This window comes from Ranitomeya variabilis, chromosome 6 (assembly GCF_051348905.1).
Source record: "Ranitomeya variabilis isolate aRanVar5 chromosome 6, aRanVar5.hap1, whole genome shotgun sequence".
Classification (NCBI taxonomy): Eukaryota; Metazoa; Chordata; class Amphibia; order Anura; family Dendrobatidae; genus Ranitomeya; species Ranitomeya variabilis.
Window position 1 is genome coordinate 569370502 of NC_135237.1, and position 25997 is coordinate 569396498.

A 25997-nucleotide genomic window follows, 5' to 3' on the forward strand; every position below is an offset into this window, starting at 1 on the left:
GGGACATTCAGTACATGGAGCATTCTAATGAGGGATATTCAGTACATCGAGCATTCTTGTGAGGAATATTCAGTACATGGAGCATTCTAGTGAGACATTCAGTACATGGAGCATTCTAGTGAGGGATATTCAGTACATGGAGCATTCTAGTGAAGGATATTCAGTACAAGGAGCATTCTAGTGAAGGATATTCAGTACGTGGAGCATTCTAATGAGGGATATTCAGTACGTGGAGCATTCTAGTGAGGAATATTCAGTACGTGGAGCATTCTAGTGAGGCATATTCAGTACATGGAGCATTCTAGTGAGGGATATTCAGTACATGAAGCATTCTAGTGAGGGATATTCAGTATATGGAGCATTTTAGTGAGGGATATTCAGTACATGGAGCATTCTAATGAGAAATATTCAGTACACGGAGCATTCGAGCAAGGAATCTGCATTACAGTGCACACAGCATTCTAATGAGACATATTCAGCACATGGAGCGTTCTAGTGATGAATATGCAGTCCATCGAGCATTCTAGTGGGGAATATGCAGTACATGGAGCATTCTAGTGAGGAATATGCAGTAGATGGAGCATTCTATTGAGGGAAATACAGTGCATGGAGCATTCTAGTGAGGAATATGCAGTACATGGAGCATTCTAGTGAGGAATATGCAGTACATGGAGCATTCTAGTGAGGCATATTTAGTACATGGATCATTCTAGTGAGGAATATGCAGAACATGGAGCATTCTAGTGAGGGAAATTCAGCACATGGAGCATTCTAGTGAGGAATATGCAGTACTTGGAGCATTCTAGTGAGGCATATTCAGGACATGGAGCATTCTAGTGAGGCATATTCAGGACATGGAGCATTCTAGTGAGGAACATGCAGTACATGGAGCATTCTAGTGAGGCATATTCAGTACATGGAGCATTCTAGTGAGGGATTTTCAGTACATGAAGCATTCTAGTGCGGGATATTCAGTACATGGAGCATTCTTGTGAGGAATATGCAGTACATAGAGCATTCTAGTGAATATTCAGTACATGGAGCATTCTAGTGAGGAATATTCAGTACATGGAGCATTCTAGTGAGGCATATTCAGTACATGGAGCATTCTAGTGAGGCATATTCAGTACATGGAGCATTCTAGTGAGGCATATTCAGGACATGGATCATTCTAGTGAGGCATATTCAGTATATGGAGCATTCTAGTGAGGCATATTCAGTACATGGAGCATTCTAGTGAGGAATATTCAGTACATGGAGCATTCTAGTGAGGAATATGCAGTACATAGAGCATTCTAGTGAGGAATATTCAGTACATGGAGCATTCTGGTGAGGCATATTCAGTACATGGAGCATTCTGGTGAGGAATATTCAGTACATGGAGCATTCTGGTGAGGAATATTCAGTACATGGCACATTCTAGTGAGGCATATTCAGTACATGGAGCATTCTAGTGAATATTCAGTACATGGAACATTCTAGTGAGGCATATTCAGTACATGGAGCATTCTAGTGAATATTCAGTACATGGAACATTCTAGTGAGGAATATTCAGTACATGGAGCAGTCTAGTGAGGAATATTCAGTACATGGAGCATTCTAGTGAGGAATATTCAGTACATGGAGCAGTCTAGTGAGGAATATTCAGTACATGGCACATTCTAGTGAGGCATATTCAGTACATGGCACATTCTAGTGAGGCATATTCAGTACATGGCACATTCTAGTGAGAGATATTCAGTACATGGATCATTCTAGTGAGGCATATTCAGTACATGGAGCATTCTAGTGAGGGATATTCAGTACATGGATCATTCTAGTGAGGCATATTCAGTACATGGATCATTCTAGTGAGGAATATTCAGTATATGGATCATTCTAGTGAGGAATATTCAGTATATGGATCATTCTAGTGAGTCATATTCAATACATGGAGCATTCTAGTGAGGCATATTCAGTACATGGAGCATTCTAGTGAGGAATATTCAGTACATGGAGCATTCTAGTGAGGCATATTCAGTACATGGAGCATTCTGGTGAGGAATATTCAGTACATGGAGCATTCTGGTGAGGAATATTCAGTACATGGCACATTCTAGTGAGGCATATTCAGTACATGGAGCATTCTAGTGAATATTCAGTACATGGAACATTCTAGTGAGTGATATTCAGTACATGGAGCATTCTAGTGAGGGATATTCAGTACATGGAGCATTCTAGTGAGGAATGTTCAGTACATGGAGCAGTCTAGTGAGGAATATTCACTACATGGAGCATTCTAGTGAGGAATGTTCAGTACATGGAGCATTCTAGTGAGGCATATTCAGTACATGGCACATTCTAGTGAGGGATATTCAGTACATGGCACATTCTAGTGAGGAATATTCAGTACATGGCACATTCTAGTGAGGCATATTCAGTACATGGAGCATTCTAGTGAGGCTTATTCAGTACATGGATCATTCTAGTGAGGAATATTCAGTACATGGAGCATTCTAGTGAGGAATATTCAGAACATGGCACATTCTAGTGAGGCATATTCAGTACATGGAGCATTCTAGTGAGGAATATTCAGTACATGGATCATTCTAGTGAGGCATATTCAGTACATGGAGCATTCTAGTGAGGAATATTCAGAACATGGCACATTCTAGTGAGGCATATTCAGTACATGGCACATTCTAGTGAGGCATATTCAGTACATGGCACATTCTAGTGAGGCATATTCAGTACATGGCACATTCTAGTGAGGGATATTCAGTACATGGATCATTCTAGTGAGGCATATTCAGTACATGGCACATTCTAGTGAGGCATTTTCAGTACATGGAGCATTCTAGTGAGGCATATTCAGTACATGGCACATTCTAGTGAGGGATATTCAGTACATGGCACATTCTAGTGAGGGATATTCAGTACATGGCACATTCTAGTGAGGCATATTCAGTACATGGCACATTCTAGTGAGGCATATTCAGTACATGGCACATTCTAGTGAGGCATATTCAGTACATGGCACATTCTAGTGAGGCATATTCAGTACATGGCACATTCTAGTGAGGGATATTCAGTACATGGATCATTCTAGTGAGGCATATTCAGTACATGGAGCATTCTAGTGAGGCATATTCAGTACATGGAGCATTCTAGTGAGGAATGTTCAGTACATGGAGCATTCTAGTGAGGAATATTCAGTATATGGAGCATTCTAGTGAGGAATATTCAGTATATGGAGCATTCTAGTGAGGCATATTCAGTACATGGAGCATTCTAGTGAGGCATATTCAGTACATGGAGCATTCTAGTGAGGCATATTCAGTACATGGAGCATTCTAGTGAGGAATGTTCAGTACATGGAGCATTCTAGTGAGGAATATTCAGTATATGGAGCATTCTAGTGAGGAATATTCAGTATATGGAGCATTCTAGTGAGGCATATTCAGTACATGGAGCATTCTAGTGAGGCATATTCAGTACATGGAGCATTCTAGTGAGGCATATTCAGTACATGGAGCATTCTAGTGAGGAATATGCAGTACACAGAGCATTCGAGCGAGGAATCTGCCTTAAACAGAACATTCAAAATAAATATATGCAGTACACAGAGCATTGTTGTTGGCTGTAAGCCATAATCATCAACATTAACAGAAATAAACACGTGAAATAGATCACTCTGTGTGTAATTACTCTATATAATATATGAGTTTCACTTTTTGTATTGAAGAGCTGAAATAAATTAACATTTTGATGATTTTCTCATTTTGTGAGAAGCTCCTGTAAATGAAGTGTGCTAGCGAGTATGTAGTGAGGGGTTTGTGTTACTTGGAGCATTCTGATAACCAGCAGACAATACACGCCGTGTGCGGAAATCACAGAGCGCTCTGGATGACCGTGTATGTAGAAGAATTACCATCTAGTTCTTTTCCCCAGGAATGTCGATCGTCCCACACTGTGTCAGATCTCACTGTACGACTTTCAGCGCTTTCTTCAATTTGATCAGAAGGTGAGAAACACAACATGATAAGGTGCGTGTGAGCCGGCTTTATAAATCCTCACAGTGAGCCAGTGTTCGGGTGCCGTCCCCCCAGTCATTCCACTACCGGACCCCACTGTCACCTTCCACAGCTGTCTTGTAATTCTAATCTTGTTGTAGGAAGTCTGGGCAAGTGACCTTGGTAAAGTGAGGGACTTTCTATGTAGTTACATGCGGGATGCAGATGTGGAGATGTCGGAGCCGGTGCTGCAGCTGGAAGAGGTGAGTCAAAGCCCAGCAGTCAGCCAGACATGGACCGTCCATAGGAAAACACTGAGGAGCTTGCGTGTCCCCACCTGCTGTATTCACAATTCTGCTGTTATATCCTGTATTATGCTTCAGTCACATTCAGAGCTGCATTCACAATGCTTCCATTACATCCTGTATAATACAGCAACCACATGCAGAGCTCAATTCATATTCCTTCTCATACGTCAAGCACATCCAGAGCTGCATTCACAGATTTCCTGTTATATACCATAGTGTACTTCAGTAATACCCGGAGCTGCAGTCACGATTCTGTTGTTACATCAAGCATAATGCTTCAGTCTCATCCAGAGCTGCATTCACAATGCTTCCATTACATCCTGTATAATACAGCAACCACATACAGAGCTCAGTTCATATTCCTTCTCATACTTCAAGCACATCCAGAGCTGCATTCACAGTTTTTCCTTCACACATTGCCTTGCACTCCATTCTGATCCAGAACTGCATTAACCGTTATGCTCTTGCAGTCACATCCAGGGCTGCATTAATAGTTTTTCCAGTACATCTAGTCTTGTACATGATAGAATCTGGGTGTTCCTATACATAACGTAGGATGTCACAGCGGTAGTCTGAGTTCAGCTCTTGGTGTGACAAGTACCGTATATAGGCAATATGTAAGAGCAAAATTGTGAATACAGCTCTGGATGTCAGTGTGCATGTATATTACATGCGGTCATGCTGTAATGATTTTTTGCTGGAAGTGATGGGAGCTGCCGTCTGTACGGGAGATGATGGGAGTTATGTTCTCGGTGCACTCTATGGCGTTGGTGTGGTGCCTCCTGGTGGTCACACTTTTGTTCTTGCTCCCCCAGTTTCTGACTTATCTGTTCTCCAAAGAGAATTCCATTATGGATTCCAAGTGCGAGAGCGTGACGGCGGAGGAGATGGGCTGCCCCCTGTCCCAGTACTGGATCTCCTCCTCACATAACACGTAAGGCCGGCCCCATGGAAGAAACGCTTCTCATGTGCATGTGTGATGGCGGCCACAGACCTGACACAGCTGCAGGCTCGTCTCAGTGTATCAGTGCCCGGGGCCCTTAGTAATGATTTTATTTTATGGTTTCTCTTGGTGTCTCCATTCACTGTGTTTTAAGGCCCTGAGCTGCGAGCTTTTACGCTACAACATAGGCCTTTTTTTTTATAACTAATTACTGAGCCAGGCCAGTTTACTCCCATAGGAAACTGGCACAGAGGCCACGAATATTAGAGAGATGGGCACAAATGGTTAATAAATGTGTCCTAATGTCTGATAGAAAGTTCCAGAACTTTCCCAGGTCATCCGCGGTTGTCAGTGCTCCGCCCCCTTTTCACTTCCTGTCCTTACCGCACACATAAGTAGGGGGAGGAGCATAAAGACTCCTCCCCCTGATGCCTTCACATGCCTCTCTCTGCTGTTCTCTCGCAGGTATCTGACGGGCGATCAGTTCTCCAGCGAGTCGTCCCTAGAGGCGTACTCCCGCTGCCTCCGCATGGGCTGTCGCTGCATCGAGCGTAAGTATCGTATCCACCAGGTACAGTGACAACGCGGCGTTACGACGGCAGCATCTCCGCTAATAAGGTTGTTGCCTTACGCTCAATATACAAGGTGGTGACTCCGATGTGGAGGCCGCCATGCTTATTTGTAGGAAAAGTGAGATCAATCTACAGACAGGTACACCCTTATAAGTGCAGTATATATTATATATTCATACAGTAGATGTGTATAGTGTCGCTGCTCTAGGAGGATTTTCCTGACATTTTCTGGTCCGACAAACAGCTGACAACACAGCAAAGGATCTCACTGTGGAAAATTGTCAGTCAGGAGAAAGAACAAAAACATTTCCAAGGCATTAGCTGAACCATGGAGACTGAAGACGTTGTCAAGAAGTGGCTTAAATTTAACACAACAGTGACATTACCTAGAACCGAACTTTACTCAAAAATTGATAAAAATTGAAGAAAGCAGAAAATTGGTCTGGGAGGCTGCAAGAGGCCAACAGAAGCATTAAAGGAGCTGCAGGAATGTGTAGCCAGTCCTGGTTGTGTCCTGTATGTGACCACAATCTCCCATATTCTTCATATGTCCAGCCTGTGTGGTCCAGGGGGAAAACTGAAGCCTCTCCTTACATATAAAACATCCAAGCCTGGCTACGTTTTACCATAACCCATAATTTTTGTATTTTGGCAAAACATAATTCTGCAAGAATGAGAGCAAGGAGGTTTGTTTTTTACCATAATTCCAAAAGGTGAAAAGTTGACACTGCAGATCATCAGAAGATCACCATTCCTACAGTGAGACATGGTGGGGGCAGTATTGGGTGCTGGGTCTGTTTTAGTCGAGGGGGTGGGAATTATGGACGGAGCAAATACACTGAAAAGTAAAAGGGTAACAATGATTTGACCTTCTGACTTTCAAACTCCATATCTCACCATCCACTACTGCTCCGATCCTGAGACTAGCAATATTCTATAGACAATGTTCTTGGCTGTCTCATACATACAGGTGCTTCTCAGAAAATTAGAATATCATCCAAAAGTTAATTTATTTCAGTTCTTCAATATAAAAAGTAAAACTCATATATTATATGGAGTCATTACACACAGAGTGATCTATTTCACGTGTTTATTTCTGTTAATGTTGATGATTATGGCTTACGGCCAATGAAAACCCAAAAGCCATTATCTCAGTAAATTAGAATACTTTATAACACCAGCTTGAAAAATGATTGTAAAATCTGAAATGTTGGTCTACTGAAATGTATGTTCAGTAAATGCACTCAATACTTGGTCGCGGCTCCTTTTGCATTAATTACTGCATCAATGCGGTGTGGCATGGAGGCGATCAGCCTGTGGCACTGCTGAGGGGTTATGGAAGCCCAGGTTGCTTTGATAGCAGCCTTCTGCTCATCTCATCTTCTTCCTCTTCACAATACTCCATAGATTCTCTATGGGGTTAAGGTCTGGCGAGTTTGCTTCCAACCAAGCCCAGTGATACTGTTGTTTTTACACCAGGTATTGGTACTTTTGGCAGTGTGGACAGGATCCAAGTCCTGCTGGAGAATGACATTTCCATCTCCATAAAGCTTGTAGGCAGAGGGAAGCATGAAGTGTTCTACAGTGTCCTGGTAGACGGCTGCGCTGACTTTGGTCTTGATAACACACAGTGGACCTACACCAGCAGATGACATGGCTCCCCAAACCATCACTGATTGTGGAGACTTCACACTAGACCTCCAGCAGCTTGGATTGTGGCCTCTCCACTCTTCCTCCGGACTCTGGGACCTTGATTTCCAAATGAAATGCAAAATTTACTTCGACCTGAAAACAACACCTTGGACCCCTGAGCAACAGTCCAGTTCTTTTTCTCCTTGGCCGAGGTAAGACGTTTCTCGCGTTGTCTATTGGTCATGAGTGGCCGGACACAAGGAATGTGACACTTGTAGTCCATGTCCTGGATACGTCTGTGTGTGGTGAAGCAATGACTCCAGCAGCAGTCCTCTCCTTGTGAAACTCACCCAAATTTTTGAATGGCCTTTTCTCAACAATCCTTTCCAGACTGCGGTTATCCTGGTTGCTTGTGCACCTTTTTTTTCTACCACACTCCACTTTCCATTAATTATGCTTGGATACAGCACTCTGTGAACAGCCGGCTTCTTTACCAATGACCTTTTGTGGCTTCCCCTCCTTGTGGAGTGTGTCATTGACGCATTCTGGATATCTGTCAGGTCAGCAGTCTTCCCCATGATTGTGGAGCTACTGAAACAGACTAAGGGACCTTTATAAACACTTAGGAGCCTTTACAGGTGTTTATTGTTAATTATTCTAATATACTGAGATAATGACTTTTGGGTTTTCATTGGCTGTAAGCCATAATCATCAACATTAACAGAAACAAACATATGAAATAGATCACTCTGTGTGTAATGACTCTATACAATATATGAGTTTCACTTTTTATATTGAACTGAAATAAATTTACTTTTTGATGATATTCTAATTTTGTGACAAGCTCCTGTATGTTTGGCTTGCAGCTATTTAGCATATGATTAGTTATGCAGATTCTCGTCATGTCGCTGCATTGTTACTGTTTTGCTCCTTTGGTGGAAAAATCTTTTTCTTCTGGAATACTTAAAACTACAACCTGTTCTCACCTTCCCTAATAGCTCAGTGTGTAATTAGGTTTATTCCCAAGTGAAAGATCACTGGTTGGAATCGAGGAGCCGCCATGAAGAAGATTTCCCAAGGAAAGAGAAACCGCATCATCCAGCTCATCGATAGCGCTCTGTTGGCAAGAAAATTGCCAAACTGCATCATGCGAGAGCTGGAAGAATACGAAATCCAAACATCCATCCATTCAGAAGCCAAAAGGTGGACGTCCCGGAAAAATATCGGAGTCACCAAATCGGCTCATCACAAAGTCTATCAGTTGTGGCTGACAAACATGACGGTAGAGGAGGCTTGTATGCTCCATAAGGCCGGAGGCACACTTGCCGTATGAAACATCACTCCAAGTCTCCCTGCCGAGAGTCCCACGAGTGTCATGAGAGTACAATCTGATTTTTCACAACTAGCATCCGATTGCAATGCTATTTTAACATGAGCTTTTACATACAGCAGTTTTCTGTCATTTACACATTGTTTTCAAAGGAAATATTCTTCAAAACACACATATACAGTACAGAGCAAAAGTTTGCACACACCTTCTCATTTAAAGATTTTTCTGTATTTTCATGACTATGAAAATTGTAAATTCACACTGAAGGCATCAAAACTATGAATTAACACATGTGGAATTATATACTTAACAAAAAAGTGTGAAACAACTGAAAATATGTCTTATATTCTAGGTTCTTCAAAGTAGCCACCTTTAGCTTTGATGACTGCTTTGCACACTCTTGGCATTCTCTTGATGAGCTTCAAGAGGTAGTCACCGGGAATGGTTTTCACTTCGCAGGTGTGCCCTGTCAGTTTTAATACGTGGGATTTCTTGCCTTATAAATGGGGTTGGGACCATCAGTTGTGTTGAGCAGAAGTCTGGTGGATACACAGCTGATAGTCCTACTGAATAGACTGTTAGAATTTGTATTATGGCAAGAAAAAAGCAGCTAAGTAAAGAAAAATGAGTGGCCATCATTACTTTAAGAAATGAAGGTCAGTCAATCCGAAAAATTGGGAAAACTTTGAAGGTGTCCCCAAGTGCAGTGGCAAAAACCATCAAGTGCTACAAACTGGCTCACATGAGGACCGCCCCAGGAAAGGAAGACAAAGAGTCACCTCTGCTTCTGAGGATAAGTTTATCCGAGTCACCAGCCTCAGAAATCGCAGGTTAACAGCAGCTCAGATTAGAGACCAGGTCAATGCCACACAGAGTTCTAGCTGCAGACACATCTCTACAACAACTGTTAAGAGGAGACTTTGTGCGGCAGGCCTTCATGGTAAAATAGCTGCTAGGAAACCACTGCTAAGGACAGGCAACAAGCAGAAGAGACTTGTTTGGGCTAAAGAACACGAGGAATGGACATTAGACCAGTGGAAATCTGTGCTTTGGTCTGATGAGTCCAAATTTGAGATCTTTGTTTCCAACCACCGTGTCTTTGTGCGACGCAGAAAAGGTGAACGGACGGACTCTACATGCCTGGTTCCCACCGTGAAGCATGGAGGAGGGGGTGTGATGGTGTGGGGGGGCTTTGCTGGTGACACTGTTGGGGATTTATTCAAAATTGAAGGCATACTGAACCAGCATGGCTTCCACAGCATCTTGCAGCGGCATGCTATTCCATCCGGTTTGCGTTTAGTTGGACCATCATTTATTTTTCAACAGGACAATGACCCCAAACACACCTCCAGGCTGTGTAAGGGCTGTTTGTGGAGGCCAGGTCATCTGGCGTAGCACCCCATCACTCTCCTTCTTGGTCAGTCACCAGACCTGAACCCAATCGAGATGGTTTGGGATGAGCCGGACCGCAGAGTGAAGGCAAAAGGGCCAACAAGGGCTAAGCATCTCTGGGAACTCCTTCAAGATTGTTGAAAACCATTCCCGGTGACTACCTCTTGAAGCTCATCAAGAGAATGCCAAGAGTGTGCAAAGCAGTCATCAAAGCAAAAGGTGGCTACTTTGAAGAACCTAGAATATAAGACATAATTTCAGTTGTTTAACACTTTTTTGTTAAGTATATAATTCCACATGTGTTAATTCATAGTTTTGATGCCTTCAGTGTGAATGTACAATGTTCATAGTCATGAAAATACAGAAAAATCTTTAAATGAGAAGAAGGTGTGTCCAAACTTTTGGTCTGTACTATATATATATATATATATATATATATATATATATATATATATATATATAAATATATACATACACACACACTCACTGGCCACTTTATTAGGTACACCTGTCCAACTTCTTGTTAACACTTAATTTCTAATCAGCCAATCACATGGCGGCAACTCAGTGCATTTAGGCATGTAGACATGGTCAAGACAATCTCCTGCAGTTCAAACCGAGCATCAGTATGGGGAAGAAAGGTGATTTGAGTGCCTTTGAACGTGGCATGGTTGTTGGTGCCAGAAGGGCTGGTCTGAGTATTTCAGAAACTGCTGATCTACTGGGATTTTCACGCACAACCATCTCTAGGGTTTACAGAGAATGGTCCGAAAAAGAAAAAAAATCCAGTGAGCGGCAGTTCTGTGGGCGGAAATGCCTTGTTGATGCCAGAGGTCAGAGGAGAATGGGCAGACTGGTTCGAGCTGATAGAAAGGCAACAGTGACTCAAATCGCCACCCGTTACAACCAAGGTAGGCCTAAGAGCATCTCTGAACGCACAGTGCGTCGAACTTTGAGGCAGATGGGCTACAGCAGCAGAAGACCACACCGGGTACCACTCCTTTCAGCTAAGAACAGGAAACTGAGGCTACAATTTGTACCAGCTCATCGAAATTGGACAGTAGAAGATTGGAAAAACGTTGCTTGGTCTGATGAGTCTCGATTTCTGCTGCGACATTCGGATGGTAGGGTCAGAATTTGGCGTAAACAACATGAAAGCATGGATCCATCCTGCCTTGTATGGAGCATCTTTGGGATGTGCAGCCGACAAATCTGCGGCAACTGTGTGATGCCATCATGTCAATATGGACCAAAATCTCTGAGGAATGCTTCCAGCACCTTGTTGAATCTATGCCACGAAGAATTGAGGCAGTTCTGAAGGCAAAAGGGGTCCAACCCGTTACTAGCATGGTGTACCTAATAAAGTGGCCGGTGAGTGTATATATAATATATATATATATATATATATATATATATATATATATATATATATATATATATATATATATATATATATATATATATTATATTGTGATGCAGTGACCAGTGTAACAGGTAGGGGGCGCTGCATGGTCTCCCCAGTATACGCACGCAGGCGTATTGAGGCTGTGAGAATGCATGGCAGTTGCATGCATGGATGTGATGATGTGACAAAGTCCGGCATTGTGGTGAATGGCCGATATGTGTGTCGCAGAGGAGGAGAGTCTGCGCTGCCAGCCTGAAGCGATGTGGTGTTCTGGGACCTGTAGTCCTACAAGTATAGTGTTATATAATAGTCATAGGAGGCTGGCAGGGCTAGTTATGTGAGATGGGCGGGACAAACTAGCCACACACCCACACTCCCACCCAGGGGATTGGTTACACCTAGATAATGTGACCAGGGTGTGGGTCACATGCTCCTGTGTGTTCTGAGTGTGTAGACCTGTATAGTACAGGTGCAAGGTCCTGATAGAAACCTCTGTGTTGGGCGTGCTAGCCCTGAAGAGCACGTGGTGGGACTTTGCTACTGGTGGCCTGGGTATTGGACGGTCCCAGCCGGGGATGGACGTCCTGAATAGTACCCAGACTGGCCACCTGTGTGATCCTGAGTAACCTGGGTGTTGGGAGGTCCTGGGAGTAGGACCGGATCCCTGAACAGCACGAGGTGAGGACCGGGATCTGCAGAGCCAGTGACAGCTACTGTGTGGGGAAGCTACAGTCCTTCGGTGGGTCTGGACTGACTAATGTGTGCCGACTAGGCAAGTTGGTGATCCCAGTAAGGCAGCCTTCCCAAGAGAGAGGACTGACAAGGAGTCAGCAGGTGGAGCAGGAGCTCCCATCAGGTACCTATACAGACTGTTGGTGCTTGTGATGTTATATGACCTGCGCTGTAACCCACTGCAACTGTTCAGGAGAGGACCAGCGTGTTTAGTTGCTGCAAATGGATAACGTGTGGCTAATGAGTTAAAGCCATATCATGTAAAGTTAAATGGACCATGTGTAACCTGGCTTACAGAGCGGTTTATGACGCTTAAATAAACCGTATGGACTGCTATTGTGTTTAAAAACTGTGCCCGTGTGCTTGAATCCAGTGCCCAGCGAGTAATCCCCTACCTGTTAGTGAGTGCAATCTTACAATATATCTATATATATATATATATATATATATATATATATATATATATATATATATATATTTTTTATACGGTATGTGTATATATAGTATGTATAGATTTGTACAGTATGTGTATATATTATATCTATGGTATGTATAGATTTGTACAGTATGTGTGGGTATATAGTATGTAGATTTTCTACTGATTTTCTGCTGATTGGATCCTCTGCGATCAGCAGTAAGTGCTCAGTTTTCCTGCAGCGCCTCCACAGGAGAAGTGAAGTATTACACCGTTATTGAACCCAATCATGCGCTGGGTCCTCTGGAGGAAGAGGCGCTGCCAGAAAACATATTTCTTGTTAACTATGTATCTGTTATTTTCGATTAACCAGTGGATTGCTGGGACGGGCCCGACGACCTGCCGATCATCTACCACGGGCACACCCTGACGTCCAAGATCAAGTTCCTGGACGTGCTGCACACTATTAAGGAGAACGCCTTTGTCACGTCAGAGTAAGACCTGTGTGATTGTGGCGTGTGGCGCTGCGGGCCCCTTGCACGTCTGGGGGTCACAGTTCAGCTTTTGTGCTGCAGGTACCCGGTCATCCTGTCCATAGAGGACCACTGCAGCGTCATGCAGCAGAGGAACATGGCCTTCTACTTCAAGAAGGTCTTTGGGGACATGCTGCTCACCAAACCGGTGGACATAAACGCCGACGAGCTGCCTTCTCCTAATCAGCTGAAGAAGAAGATCCTGATTAAGGTAAGGCGCGGGCCCGCCCTGGGGCGACGTTACCCACAGCGGGTGCCGTCTCTCACCACCCTGCCTTTCTCCTCAGCACAAGAAGCTGGTGGAAGGAAACCTTTATGAGGAGGTGTCCACGGCCAGCTACTCCGAGAACGACATCAGCAACTCCATCAAGAATGGCATCCTGTACCTTGAGGACCCCATAGATCATGTAGGTGGCCCGGGGGAGCGGGGAAAGCGACCACTTATCACTGCTCGGGATGTCGCTCAACTGTCCTAGAATGGCAGATCTTTACCGCTCGAGGTGGTCGCCAACCGTCACCCCCATCATCACACTCTTAACCCCTCCATTGCCACATTCTCCCCGCAGACTTGGAGTCCACATTACTTTGTTCTCACAAGCAACAAGATCTACTACTCAGAGGAGACGTCGCGGTACCAGTCTAACGAGGACGAGGAGGAGTCCGAGCCCAAAGAGGTAACGAAAGACTCCACCATACTTTATGGCCACCGCTGGTCTCCATTGCAGCCTTCAGATGGCACATAAAGCCATCCAAGTCCTGCTCACACAGCTGACGACTCGATGCAATGTGTCAGTAAGCACATTGTAACACATGCTCAGCTGTGTGAGCAGGACTAGGCCAGGAGGAGGACTAGGCCCCTGCAGTGTCACATGGATTTGCAAACAGCGGCCATTGCCCTCTATCATATTGACCTGGCACCAGTCACCGATGATGTCATACACCAACCACCTGGTGTGATGTCATCATGGCTCACCGGATGGGATGGACCTCATATACACATAGAGATGTGGTGTGGATAGTGTCCCCTAGTGTAAGTATGATGCACATCAACTCACAGGTATGAAAGGAAAAATGTGCCTGCATCAAAAAATAGAAAAAAAATGCAAAAATGACTCCCACGAGACAAGTCACATGTTAGCTGCCCACGTGTGAGCCCATACGTGGGGACACACGAGTCCCAGACGTCTTCTTTGCACTTGTATTTCTGAGTTTGGACGCTGGCCGAGTGTTCTATAACTATCGGCTGATGTTTTGTCTGGTGGGGACGCCGGACCATTAATCGAGCGTCCCGCTGCTGCCTCATACGGTGTAAATCACCAGTGCGCCAGAAGACAAGATTACCAGCACGTGTGACCTATAGCACCTCTGCACGGCCGCCGCTCTCCGGGGCCACAGAGCCGATGACAAAATAACTGCAATTGTATTTATATTCAGGAAATGAATAATAACGAGCTGCACTTCAGTGAGAAGTGGTTCCACGGAAAGTTGGGCGGTGGGCGTGATGGACGCCATATTGCCGAGAAACTGCTCCATGAATATTGCACAGAGACAGGAGGCAAGGACGGCACGTTCCTAGTGCGAGAGAGCGAGACCTTTGTGGGCGACTACACGCTGTCATTCTGGTGAGTTCTCTGTGTGTAATAAGTAGAGATGAGCGAATTTGATCGGATTAGGGCTTATTCGGCCAGCTATGGCGCTTACTGAATAAGCTGCAGAAGGAACCCGGAAACCTGGATCGCTACGGCTGATCAGCTGTTCGGCTCCGCAGCTGCATGCGTCGTGGTTGTGTGACATGCATGGAGAGCCCAACAAACAGGCTGTCACACAGCCGCGACACATGCAGCTGCGGAGCCGAACAGCTGATCAGCCGGAGTGATCCAGGAAGCCGGGTTCCCTCTGCAACTTAGTCGGTAAGCGCTATAGCTGGCCGAATAAACACTGACCCAATCAAATTCGCTCATCTCTAGCAGTGATCTTCCTCCAGTGGTGGCTGTATATATAAATCTGTATGTAGTGAACTCTTATTATAAAAATACAAAACTTACAATCAATAAATAGCAAAAATCAAAACCCCAGCAAAAGCAACTGTTCGAGTCCAACAATACCCCCCCAGTCCAAAGCAAAGTCCGAGTCCAGCATAACTGCCCCCAGTCAAAGCAACCCCGCAAAAGAAAACAAACTGCCTTCTTCTTTCTCAGAGAAGCTTCCTCCATCTTTCTTTCTTATGTTGTTTTCTGTCCTTTACTCGTCTTTTCACTTTTTGATTCCTGCAGATCTCCTCCTCCCCAGGTTACCTCACCCAAGGAGAGAAGAAACAATTTATTAATACACACGCACATACACACTTCATACCAAACCTGACAAAGAAAACTCTGGTCCATCGCCCAAAAAGAAACAATATAGCCACCTGGCTTAAACACATCTATCTAAATCACAAAAAAAATATTTTTTTTAATTTATTTTATAATGTTTTTATTATTTCATTTTTTTTTTTTTTTTTTTTTTTTACACAGCAAACACAACTATAAACAACCTACCACCAAACCCACACAATACAAAAATAAGCTCACCGAGTAACTCATAACCTCTTGCTTACAGGTGCATTAACCCTGTAAGCCACAGGATCATCACCTTACAATACAATACTACATAACTCTATATTACAACACTTACCCAGAGCCAGGATTGGTGCCTGTAAGCCCTATATCAATAATTCACTTCTGCAAAACAAAAATCTGATAGTGAAAAGCCCCAGCCCGCCACCGGGAAACCGGAGATGACAGGCTTCTACCCTAACAATCCTTACCCTACCAGCCGTCCCTACCTGTCTAGACATCTGCCCCTATTTATCTACCTACCTTTCCCTGTCTCTCCCTGCCTGACCCTACTACCCTACCTAACTCACCGCGTGCCTACCTAACTGTCCCTGGGCTGTCCCTATCCTGTCCCTAACTATCTACCTGTCCCTACTGAAGCTGTCTACCTGTCCCTATCATTTACCTGCTTATCTAAGCCCTAGGTACATTAAATGAGAACCCTCTCCAGAGAAGAGAGGCCCTCGCTGCACCTAGCCTGTCATACTCCAGAGAGCGCACCTTCACCAGGCCACCCAGAATGTTCCTAACAACCTCGTCCCTGGGGAGGATTTTCTGCTGAGTTGACACTAAGCACCGTGCGTTCCACGTGTAAAACCTGACGACTGAACTGACTAGAAATAAAGTGCCCCGATCTCGGCCACCCAGGGATCCGAATGCCCCATACGCCCACTCCGCATAGGAAAGGTGTGCCAGCCGAGGCCAGCCTATGGAAGCACCCACCCTGTTGTAGACCCCTGTATTAAAAGGACACTGAAGGAGGAAGTACTCCATGCTTTCCAGCGTGTTGCAACACCCCTCACGGGGACAACCCTGATCATCAGAGTTCCTACACTTCAGGTTGTCCCTTACATACAGTTTCCCATGGAAGCAGCGCCAAGTCCCAAAACTTCAAGGGGACCCGTGTAGAATTCAATAACCTCAGCCCACCTCCAGATCCCGACTTGGGCAATCTTTGAGCACCAGAGGCTTCTGGAAATGGGTCAACAGGACCCTCCTGTCAAGGAATTTCCTCGACATGATCTCCCACATTCCCAGACCCCACCGGCGGATCACCTTCAGAACCGGGGTAGCGTAAGCCGGGAGATGCCCATGCGGTGTGCGCAGGTCCTTCACTTGCCCTCCTGTCTCCCATTCCTGGAAGAAGGGTTGAAGCCATCCCCTGCAGGAGAATACCCACGGAGGAGCCCTCTCTGACCAGAGGTTGGCGATGTTAGTCTTGACAAAAGTGTTTATTAGAAACACCACTGGGTTGACCATACCCAACCCTCCTAGTCTCCTTGTGCGATATGTGACCTCCCGCTTGACTAGGTTCAGCCTATTTCCCCATAACATCTGGAAAAACAGGCTGTAGACCTGTGTCCAGAGCGGCTCTGGCAACATGCAGACACTGCCCAGGTATATTAACAAGGGTAGCAAAAAACCCTTAACCAGGCTAACCCTTTCCCTCAGGGTCAAAGACCAACTCTTCCATTGGTCCACCTTCTGGGCGGCGATCTTAAGTCTGCCCTCCCAATTTTGCTGGGGGTAGTCCCCAGGGCCAAATTCGATGCCTAAGATTTTTGCCGATGCCTGGGGCTCTGGAAGAGTGTCCGGGAGACCAAAATTAGGGTCTCCCCCTCCCAGCCAGAGACTCTCACACTTTTCCTGATTAATTCTGGACCCAGAAGCCTCCGAGTAGCGATCAACCTCAGACATGACCCACTCCGCCTCCTCACCCGAGGACACGAAAAGGGAGACGTCATCGGCATACGCTACCACCCTCAGAGTGGCTTCTGGGGCCACCTGGTCCATCCTGACTCCCGCCAACGGCCCACGCTCAATCCTCCTTAAAAGGGGATCTATCGCAAACACGTATAACAGCGGGCTCAATGGACAGCCCTGGCGGACCCCAGACCCAACCTCAAAAGGGCGGCCAGACCAACCATTCACGAGCGGGAAAGTCTCTGCCCCCGCGTACAAGATCTTTAGCCAATTTACAAACCCCCCAGGCAGACCGTACCTCAGAAGGACGGACCAGAGGTACTCATGGTTAACCCGATCAAAAGCCTTCGCCTGGTCTAAGGACAGCAAGTACCTCTTCCAGTGACCTGCCCCGCCCTGCTCCACTGCCTCTCGGACACCGAGCACAGCACTAAACGTACTGCGGCCTGGAACAGAGCAGTGCTGGCCCCCCGAAAGGAGCCGGGGTGCAAACTTCACCAGCCGTTTGAACAGCACCTTTGCCAGAACCTTCCGGTCCGTATTGAGAAGCGCTATGGGACGCCAATTCTCAATACGGGATGAGTCCTTACCCTTTGACAGGATAATCAGGGCCGACTGCCTCATTGACCGGGAAAGAGCGCCCGAGGAGAGACACTCGTTAAACACCTCAGTCAAGAGAGGGACCAAGGAGTCCCTAAAGGTCTTATAAAACTCGGATGTTAAGCCATCCGGACCTGGCGATTTCTTAGGCCGAAGCCCATCAATGGCCAGTCGCACTTCCTCTTCCCTGATTGGTTCTGTCAAAACGTGAAGCGAGGGGTCATCCCCTGGCTCAGGGATGGCCTCGGCCAGGAAAGCCGACATCACGTTCCGATCCAGATCCCTCTTCCCCAAGAGGTGTGAGTAGAAAGATCTGATCACCTCCAGGATCCCGGATTTGGATCTGTTCAGGGAACCCGTATCGTCGACCAAACCTGTCACCACCTTACAACTCACTGACATCTTACAGTTTCTGTAGGGGTCAGGCGAGCTGTACCTCCCGAAATCCCTCTCAAAAACCAAAGATGTGTGCCTATCGTACTGACACCTCTTGAGTAAAGACTTCACTCTGGAGATCCCCTCACGGTCACCTCCAGCCGAGACGAGATGTTCGAGTTTCCTCCTCAGTTCCTGATACAGGCGGTACCTGCTCAGGCTCCTGAGGCTCAAGAGCTGGCGGAAGAAACTCGCAACCCGATCCTTGAACATCTCCCACCACTCTGACTTATCGCTACAGAGATCCAAAAGCGGTACCTGGCTCTGAAGAAAGTCCTCAAAGGATTGTCTTATCTCTGCTTCTTCCAAGAGGGACGAATTCAGCTTCCATAGTCCCCTTCCCATCTGAGGGGTTTCTGAAACATTCAGAGAAAAAGAAATCAGACAGTGATCGGAGAACTCCACCTCAACAACGGACACTGCTAAAGAGATGGCTTCCTCCTTTTAAAAAAAATCCTGTCTATCCTAGACCTACAATTACCTCTATAAAAGGTGAAACCACAGTGACCTGGGGTGTGCCGGATGTGGACATCCACCAGGCGAGCGTCACTAGCTATGCTATTAAGAGTATTACTATCATAAGCCAGCCGGTCAATGGAGCCTCCCCTATCACGAAGCCTTGTGACAGTGTTAAAGTCACCTCCAAAGACCACCTCCCGACTCGTAAAAAGATAGGGCTTAGTCTTCAGGAAGAGACATTTACGGTCCCACTTTGACTGCGGACCATAGATGTTAATGAGCCGAAGCTCCTGTTCCCTCATGAAGACGTCTAAGACCAGGCACCCCCCCATTTCTACCTCGATAACTCTATGCAGTCTTAAAAAGGACTGCCACCCCGCTACACGGCTCGGCCGCAAGAGACCAGTACGAAGACCCGCACCTCCACTCGCTCTCCGCCTTGCTTATGGCCCCCATATCCGTAAGCCTAGTCTCCTGCAAAAACAAAATTCCAGCCTCAAATCGGGTGAGAAAATCAAAGGCCGCAAATCTAGCCGCATCAGACTTTATACTAGCGACATTAATGGTCGCTAGAGTCAACGGGGTGGGTGCCGCCATCATGAGTGATCGAGTTAGATGGCCTTTTTCTTCCCCCCACCCTTTTTCTTATCCCGCTCATCTCCGGACGATGAAGCCCCCCCTCTTCTTTTCAGAGAGACAGGTATCCATCCCTCCCACTTCTTTCTCATCTCCGGACCCAGGGTCTTCCCCACCTCCCGAGGAAGACACACCCCCTGGAGAAGGGACTCCCCCGCCTCCCAAAGGCCCTCCCGATGTTACCTCCAGAACCTCACCCCCGACTCCCGTCTCAGCAGGATCGTCAAGGGCTTGGAACCGGTTGGAGACGGGGATCAGAGGGGAGTCGGTGGGACCTTCCTTAGGCACCTTGGTCAGGGAAGAAGATTTTCTACCTTTTTTCTTCTTTTTTTTACTTTTGGCACTCTTGGTACCCTTGTCACCCATTTCTTTTGGCTGTTCCCCTCCATCCTCATCAAAACTTTCATACTGAGAGGCATCTGAGAGATCAGCCGCTTCCTCATTCTCCATCCGTCTGATCTCCTCATTCACCGCTTCCTCCCCCGGGGCCTCAGTGACATGAGCCGTCGCCTCGGAGGAGGGGGCAGCCATTACCCCAGTTTCCCGCGGCTCCTCCTGCCCCCTGCCTTCCTGACGCCTTGCCTGCCTCCGCTGGTAAGAGGGGCCCCTAGCCCTGCCATTCCTCATCGGCCCCTCAGCTCCCCCCCCCCGCTGCCACCTCTAACCTCTGCAGAAGTTGCACCGCCAGGAACTTCCCCGCGGCTCCCCTCCGCCCAGCTGGCCATGGCATTAGAGAAGGAACGAGGGCAGCGGCTGAACGGGTGACCTAGATCACCACACAGGTGACATCGAATGACACCACAGGATGTGGCGAGGTGACCCACCTCGCCACACAAGGTACATTTCTGCACCCTGCAGCCCACGCTGAAGTGGCGAGGATCACCACAACTGTGGCATACCTTCGGCTGCCCCTGGTAGAAGACCAGAATCCGATCCCTTCCCAGGAAAGCCAAGGAAGGGATGTGGGTGACCGTGCCACTTGAACGCTTCAACTTTACCATGAAGGTCCAGCCTCCTGACCAGATACCAAAATCGTCCCGGTTCTTCTTAGGGACCTCCACAACCTCGCCGTACCGGCTCAACCAGGTCATTATGTCAACGCCAGAAAGAGACTCATTACATGTTAAAACGGTCACTTTCTTCGGCCCACTTTGGCTAGAAATTGCTTCCACGGCGAACCCTCGCCAGCCGGGCTCCTCTTTTACTAGCTCATAATTCGGCCAAAAGAGCTCCAAGCCCTCCGGCCGAACAAAGCTGATATCAAAAGAGGAGGTCCCAAAAGGATGTATCAGAGCAAAGATGTCAATAGCCCTGAAGTCTATCTTCATGAGGAGCTTCACCACATTTGTCCTGGATGGACACGCCTCATCGCCCCTCCAGCGAAGACGAACCACATTTCTCCTGGAGACCCCCTGCCCGGCTGTCGGGAGGGACCACACGGTCTCCCCCCCCCTTTTCTCTTGGAAGGCAGCTAGACCAAACTTATCTAGCCAGTAGGACAATGCCACCTCTCTTCCCTCTACATTGATCGTCAGCTCCCCTTTTTTGAGGGCCTCCAGGAAACGGCGGCGAAAAGCTTCATTCCCTGGGTCCGGAGATGAGGAAGACCCTTGTGGAACCCCAGCGGCAGCAGCCGCATAACTAATGGCGGCTGCAGGTGAGGGGGACAATGGACCAGCCCCTATATTCCCTGAACCCTCAACCTCACAGTCAACCATCTCCACCTCACTTACCTCAGCCTCACCATTTTCACTGGTAGAAATCACCGCACTGGCACCATTCACACCAACCATACCTCCAGCAGAAACCGCCCCTGACCCGTCACCATTATCACAGACACTATTCACACCACTTGCACCACTTCCATTCTTATTTACATTTTTATTTGCATTTTTTTTTACTGCTTTCTGCTGGGGTTGTTGCTATTTGCAGTGCAGCTGCCCCTTTAAGATCGATACTGCAGGGTTTGATTACCACACCCTGCTTTTCAGCAGAGCATGTGCTGGCAGCTGCAGACTGTTGCTCCAGCCTCTCCTGCAGACCATCTCCACGCTCCTGTGTGCACTTCACCGCCGGGTCCCCCACAGATACAGGTGACACACATGCAGAGGACCCCGGCGGTGCGACCCCCTCCGGTGAGGGGCCATCCGGGCTGGCATTACTGTGAGGGTGATCTCTTAAAGGGAGATCTATATGATTGCTTGTACCTGACCAAATATAAGCTGAGTGCTAGCTTAGAGGCCCAGAATGTATCAGATTCACAAAGACGATACACACAGCCTCTCTCAGTGATGGCTCACTCACAACTGCTTTATTCTGAACAAAGGATAATACTAAAAACAGAAAATGGGGGAGGTCGCACAACTTCAGAATAGTTTGTCACTTTGTAATTGGTTCATTGCAAGCTTCATTTCCAAATATGGTGTATTCCAGTGCCTTCACTCCTGCATTCCAAAGATTCCTTCCAGGTCAGTTTCAAGGATCTTCAAGACAGTTTCAAAGACACAATCGCCATCTCGCTACATTATATCTGAACTGACTTATATAAGGTTTAATAATTGATTTCATTAGACATTTTCTCCTTCATATTACCGCAGCCATTACAGCTGCACCCGAGATGATAAGCGGTGCCGGGGTCCCGGACTTTGACCCAGCATCGGATCTGCATGTGGGGGACCCCGACACCACAGCACACGCCGCCGATGATGCGGCCTCGGCTGACAGTGCACCGCCAACACTGCGGGGAGCGGTGACCACCGGCAAGGTACCCACAGCCTCCACCCCCCCGAGCGTCAGCGGGTGCAGCAGGCACCAGGCCGTCCCCCGTTTCCACAGAGGATCGGGCCTGGACACCTCCACAGATCTTATTACTGCCCACCACAGGGCCACACTCCAGACCATGCACACTGTCCGGCTCTGCAGCCGCATGCCCACTCCCGCCCCCTCTGCTACCGCCAGCAGAGACGGCGACCTGCGCCATACGACTTGTACTCTCCCCGCTCCCTCGCACCGGACCCACTGCAGGTCCCGGGCCGGGGTGGGTAGCAGGCTCCACACAGCGGGACCGGGGGGTCCCAGGAAGGGGGACAAACACCAACCTCTCCTCCGATGTTTTCTTCCTTTTTTTTGCTTTTCTTTTTCCCCCTCCTGGTTGCCTCATCCCCGCAGACCTCATCCCCAAACTTCAGGTGGGCATAGTTTACTGGGGACTCTAGCTGACGGATCTGCTGCAAGACGAGGCAACCCCCACTACTGCTGTTATCGCTGCTGCTATCATCCGCATCACCCCCATCATCCTCTGAAATACTATTGTCTGATGGGAGTGGGACCTGCACTGGATCTATCCCGCTGTGTGTGGCCTGGAGATCACTTAGGCTACGTTCACATTAGCGTTGTGCGACGCAGTGTCGGGCACCGCTGCGGCGACGCATGCGTCATGCTCCCCTATATTTAACGCACTTGCGTTTTGTGACGCATGCGTCACTGCGGCGCACGCGTCAGGGCGCAGAGGACGCAGCAAGTTGCATTTTTTGTGCATCCAAAATCAAGCAAAAAAAGGACGCATGCGTCACAAAACAATGCGTTTTGCATGCGTTGTGCGTTGCGTCGCCGATGCGTCGCCGACGCAACACACAACAACGCAAATGTGAACGTAGCCTTACCAAGCCCCCAGGTGGGTACGGTGCCTCCTCCATCTCCTCATGCTCCACCTCCTCCACCTGGGTCGGACGCCGAGACCCCTCTGGCTCCTTTGAAGCAGCCATGTTGTGGAATCGGTCCTCATTTTCCAGCTTTTCCCGGAAGGGCCCGCTGTTGTCCAATATAGCCGCTCTCCGGGCTTCCATGCCCTCAATGCAGATCCCCAGGCTGGATATCCTGGCTGTTAGGGCAGACTTCTCTGCGCGGGAGGCTCTGCTTGCAGCTTGCCTCACCTCCTTCAGCTCCTCCCAGAGCCTTTTCAGGGTCTCCCCAGCCTCCTCATACTCGCTGAGGTACGCATGGACACGGGAGCCATAGCTGGTAACCGGCTCCCGTGTGGCCCTAGTGCCCCAATCCTTCTGCACCGCCGCCGCTGCACCTCTGCGAGTACTCCGCTCGCCTCCAGGAGGAGACACCGCAGTGGCCCTCGCCTCAGCCTTAGGGGCTTTGCAGCCCTCCTGGGTCTTTCTGGGCTCCTCCATGTTTTGGACCTTGCTGGATATGGTGACCCTCTTTGTCGGTAGCAATGAGCTCCCACCCCTCTCCGGCTTAGACCGAGGGGTGGGGGATGGGGACTCAGCCCCACTGTCCATCCACTACACCCCTCTCTTTCCTGGGTCAGAGAGGGGGTGGGAATTCTTGGGTGAAAAAAAACTGGTGACTCTCCTGGAGCAAACAGAACAGCACCTTCCTCCACAGACTACAGGCTCCTAGTGGTGGCTGTAGAAATCTGTATGTAGTGAGCTCCCTCTAGTGGTGGCTGTATAAGTCCGTATTCAGTGAGCTCCCTCTAGTGGCGGCTTTATCAATCTGAAAAGATATTTTTAGGTCATAGATTCACAACTAACATCTAATGATAATTAAAGGGGTGTGATGTGTCTCCCATATTTTTAGGGTATCCAAAGAAATGCTGTACTCTTTTCCTCTTTGTCTCTTCCAGGCGGTCCAGCCGTGTCCAGCACTGCCGCATTCATTCCAGACAGGAGGCCGGCTCCACCAAATTCTACCTGACCGACAACCTGGTGTTTGACAGTCTGTACGGCCTGATTTGCCACTACCGGGAGGTGCCGCTGCGCTGCAATGAGTTTGAGATGCGACTGACAGATCCGGTGCCCCAGCCCAATGCTCATGAGAGCAAAGAGTAAGTGACTGCCCCCCCCCCCCCTCCGCCATGTATCTAATCTCATCACGTGTGATACAGTATGCTGAGCGGTGTATCTAATGTATAATCTCTGATCATGAGTGACTGCCCTTTATCTTCACAGATGGTACCATGCCAGCCTCACCCGCCTGCAGGCAGAGCACATGTTAATGAGGGTTCCCAGAGATGGTGCATTTCTGGTGCGGAAGCGAAGTGACCCGAACTCCTATGCCATTTCCTTCAGGTAAAACATTGTTCAGGAGGGTGAAAGCGATGGAGATGTAAGGACTGTCTGCCCAAGATGGTGAAACCTTCTCCTCTAGACTAGACCACTGCATGAGCCTACGGGTGTTGTTTGCCACCACTAGGGGAACCTTAGTACATACAGATTTATACAACCACCACTAGAGGGAGCTCACTAAATGCAGATTTATATAGACACCACTAGAGGGAGCTCACTACATACAGATTTATACAGCCACCACTAGAGGGAGCTCACTACATACAAATTTACACAGCCACCACTAGGGGGAGCTCTCTACACACAGAATTTATACAGCCACCACTAGAGGGAGCTTAATACATGCAGATTTATGCAACCACCACTAGGGGGGAGCTCACTACATGCAGATTTATACAGTCACCACTAGGGGGAGCTCACTAAACGCAGATTTATACAGCCACCACTAGGAGGGGCTCACTATATACAGATTTATTCAACCACCTCTGTGGGGGGCTCACTACATACAGATTTATACAACCACTACTAATGGGAGCTCACTACATGCAGATTTATGCAGCCACCACTAGGGGGAGCTCACTGTGTACAGATTTATACAGCCACCACTAGGGGGAGCTCACTACATACAGATGTATACAGTCACCACTAAAGGGAGCTCAGTATATACAGATTTGTATTGCCACCACTAGGGGGAGCTCACTGCAATCAGAGTTGTTACAGCATGTAAATGCCTTTGTTGAGCGCTTCCTCCAGTGGTGAGCTGGAGATTTTCAGCTCTGTATCAGATACACTAATCCTGCACCTAACATGAATTTTGGAGCAATATTACAACATACTGTAAGTTCCACATTTTCTGGAACTGTTCAGATATTTCAGATACAATCCTATAAAAATTTGAGACTTTTTTTAATGGGAAGGGGTATGCAGCGCCCCAGGGTCCTGGTCATTGCAGTAATGTCATTTTCCTCTAGGGGGGAGTGATGTTACATTTGGAGGCAATAAAGGAGATCTCTTTACCAGGTAACGCAAACATAAAACACATTTCATACTCCAGTCCACCAGGGGGAGCTATGCTCCTTTTTATTAGGGCACTCTTCACACTTAGGTAAAACTGGTGGCCTGGAGAGGAAGTTAGGGAGTTGCTCGCTGAGCTCCGCTCAGGTAGTTGGTCCCTGACAGGGGTGGGAGCCTGTCAGAGGCCTAGACAGAGGGTCACGGAGCTGCACCTGCCCCA

General features: G+C 47.6%; 1 protein-coding gene across 2 annotated transcripts in view; it reads left to right on the top strand.

The window, feature by feature from the left end:
* Positions 1 to 25997, top strand: part of LOC143783104 (1-phosphatidylinositol 4,5-bisphosphate phosphodiesterase gamma-1-like) — a 141948-nt gene that overhangs the window by 85109 nt on the left and 30842 nt on the right. For both annotated transcript variants that reach the window (XM_077271364.1, XM_077271365.1), the window contains 11 exons: positions 3931 to 4003; positions 4154 to 4255; positions 5116 to 5234; positions 5709 to 5794; positions 13095 to 13215; positions 13297 to 13465; positions 13542 to 13661; positions 13821 to 13928; positions 14689 to 14876; positions 24322 to 24522; positions 24647 to 24766. In XM_077271364.1, the coding sequence (XP_077127479.1) occupies positions 3931 to 4003; positions 4154 to 4255; positions 5116 to 5234; positions 5709 to 5794; positions 13095 to 13215; positions 13297 to 13465; positions 13542 to 13661; positions 13821 to 13928; positions 14689 to 14876; positions 24322 to 24522; positions 24647 to 24766 (1407 nt within the window). The remainder of the gene's footprint in view (positions 1 to 3930; positions 4004 to 4153; positions 4256 to 5115; positions 5235 to 5708; positions 5795 to 13094; positions 13216 to 13296; positions 13466 to 13541; positions 13662 to 13820; positions 13929 to 14688; positions 14877 to 24321; positions 24523 to 24646; positions 24767 to 25997) is intronic.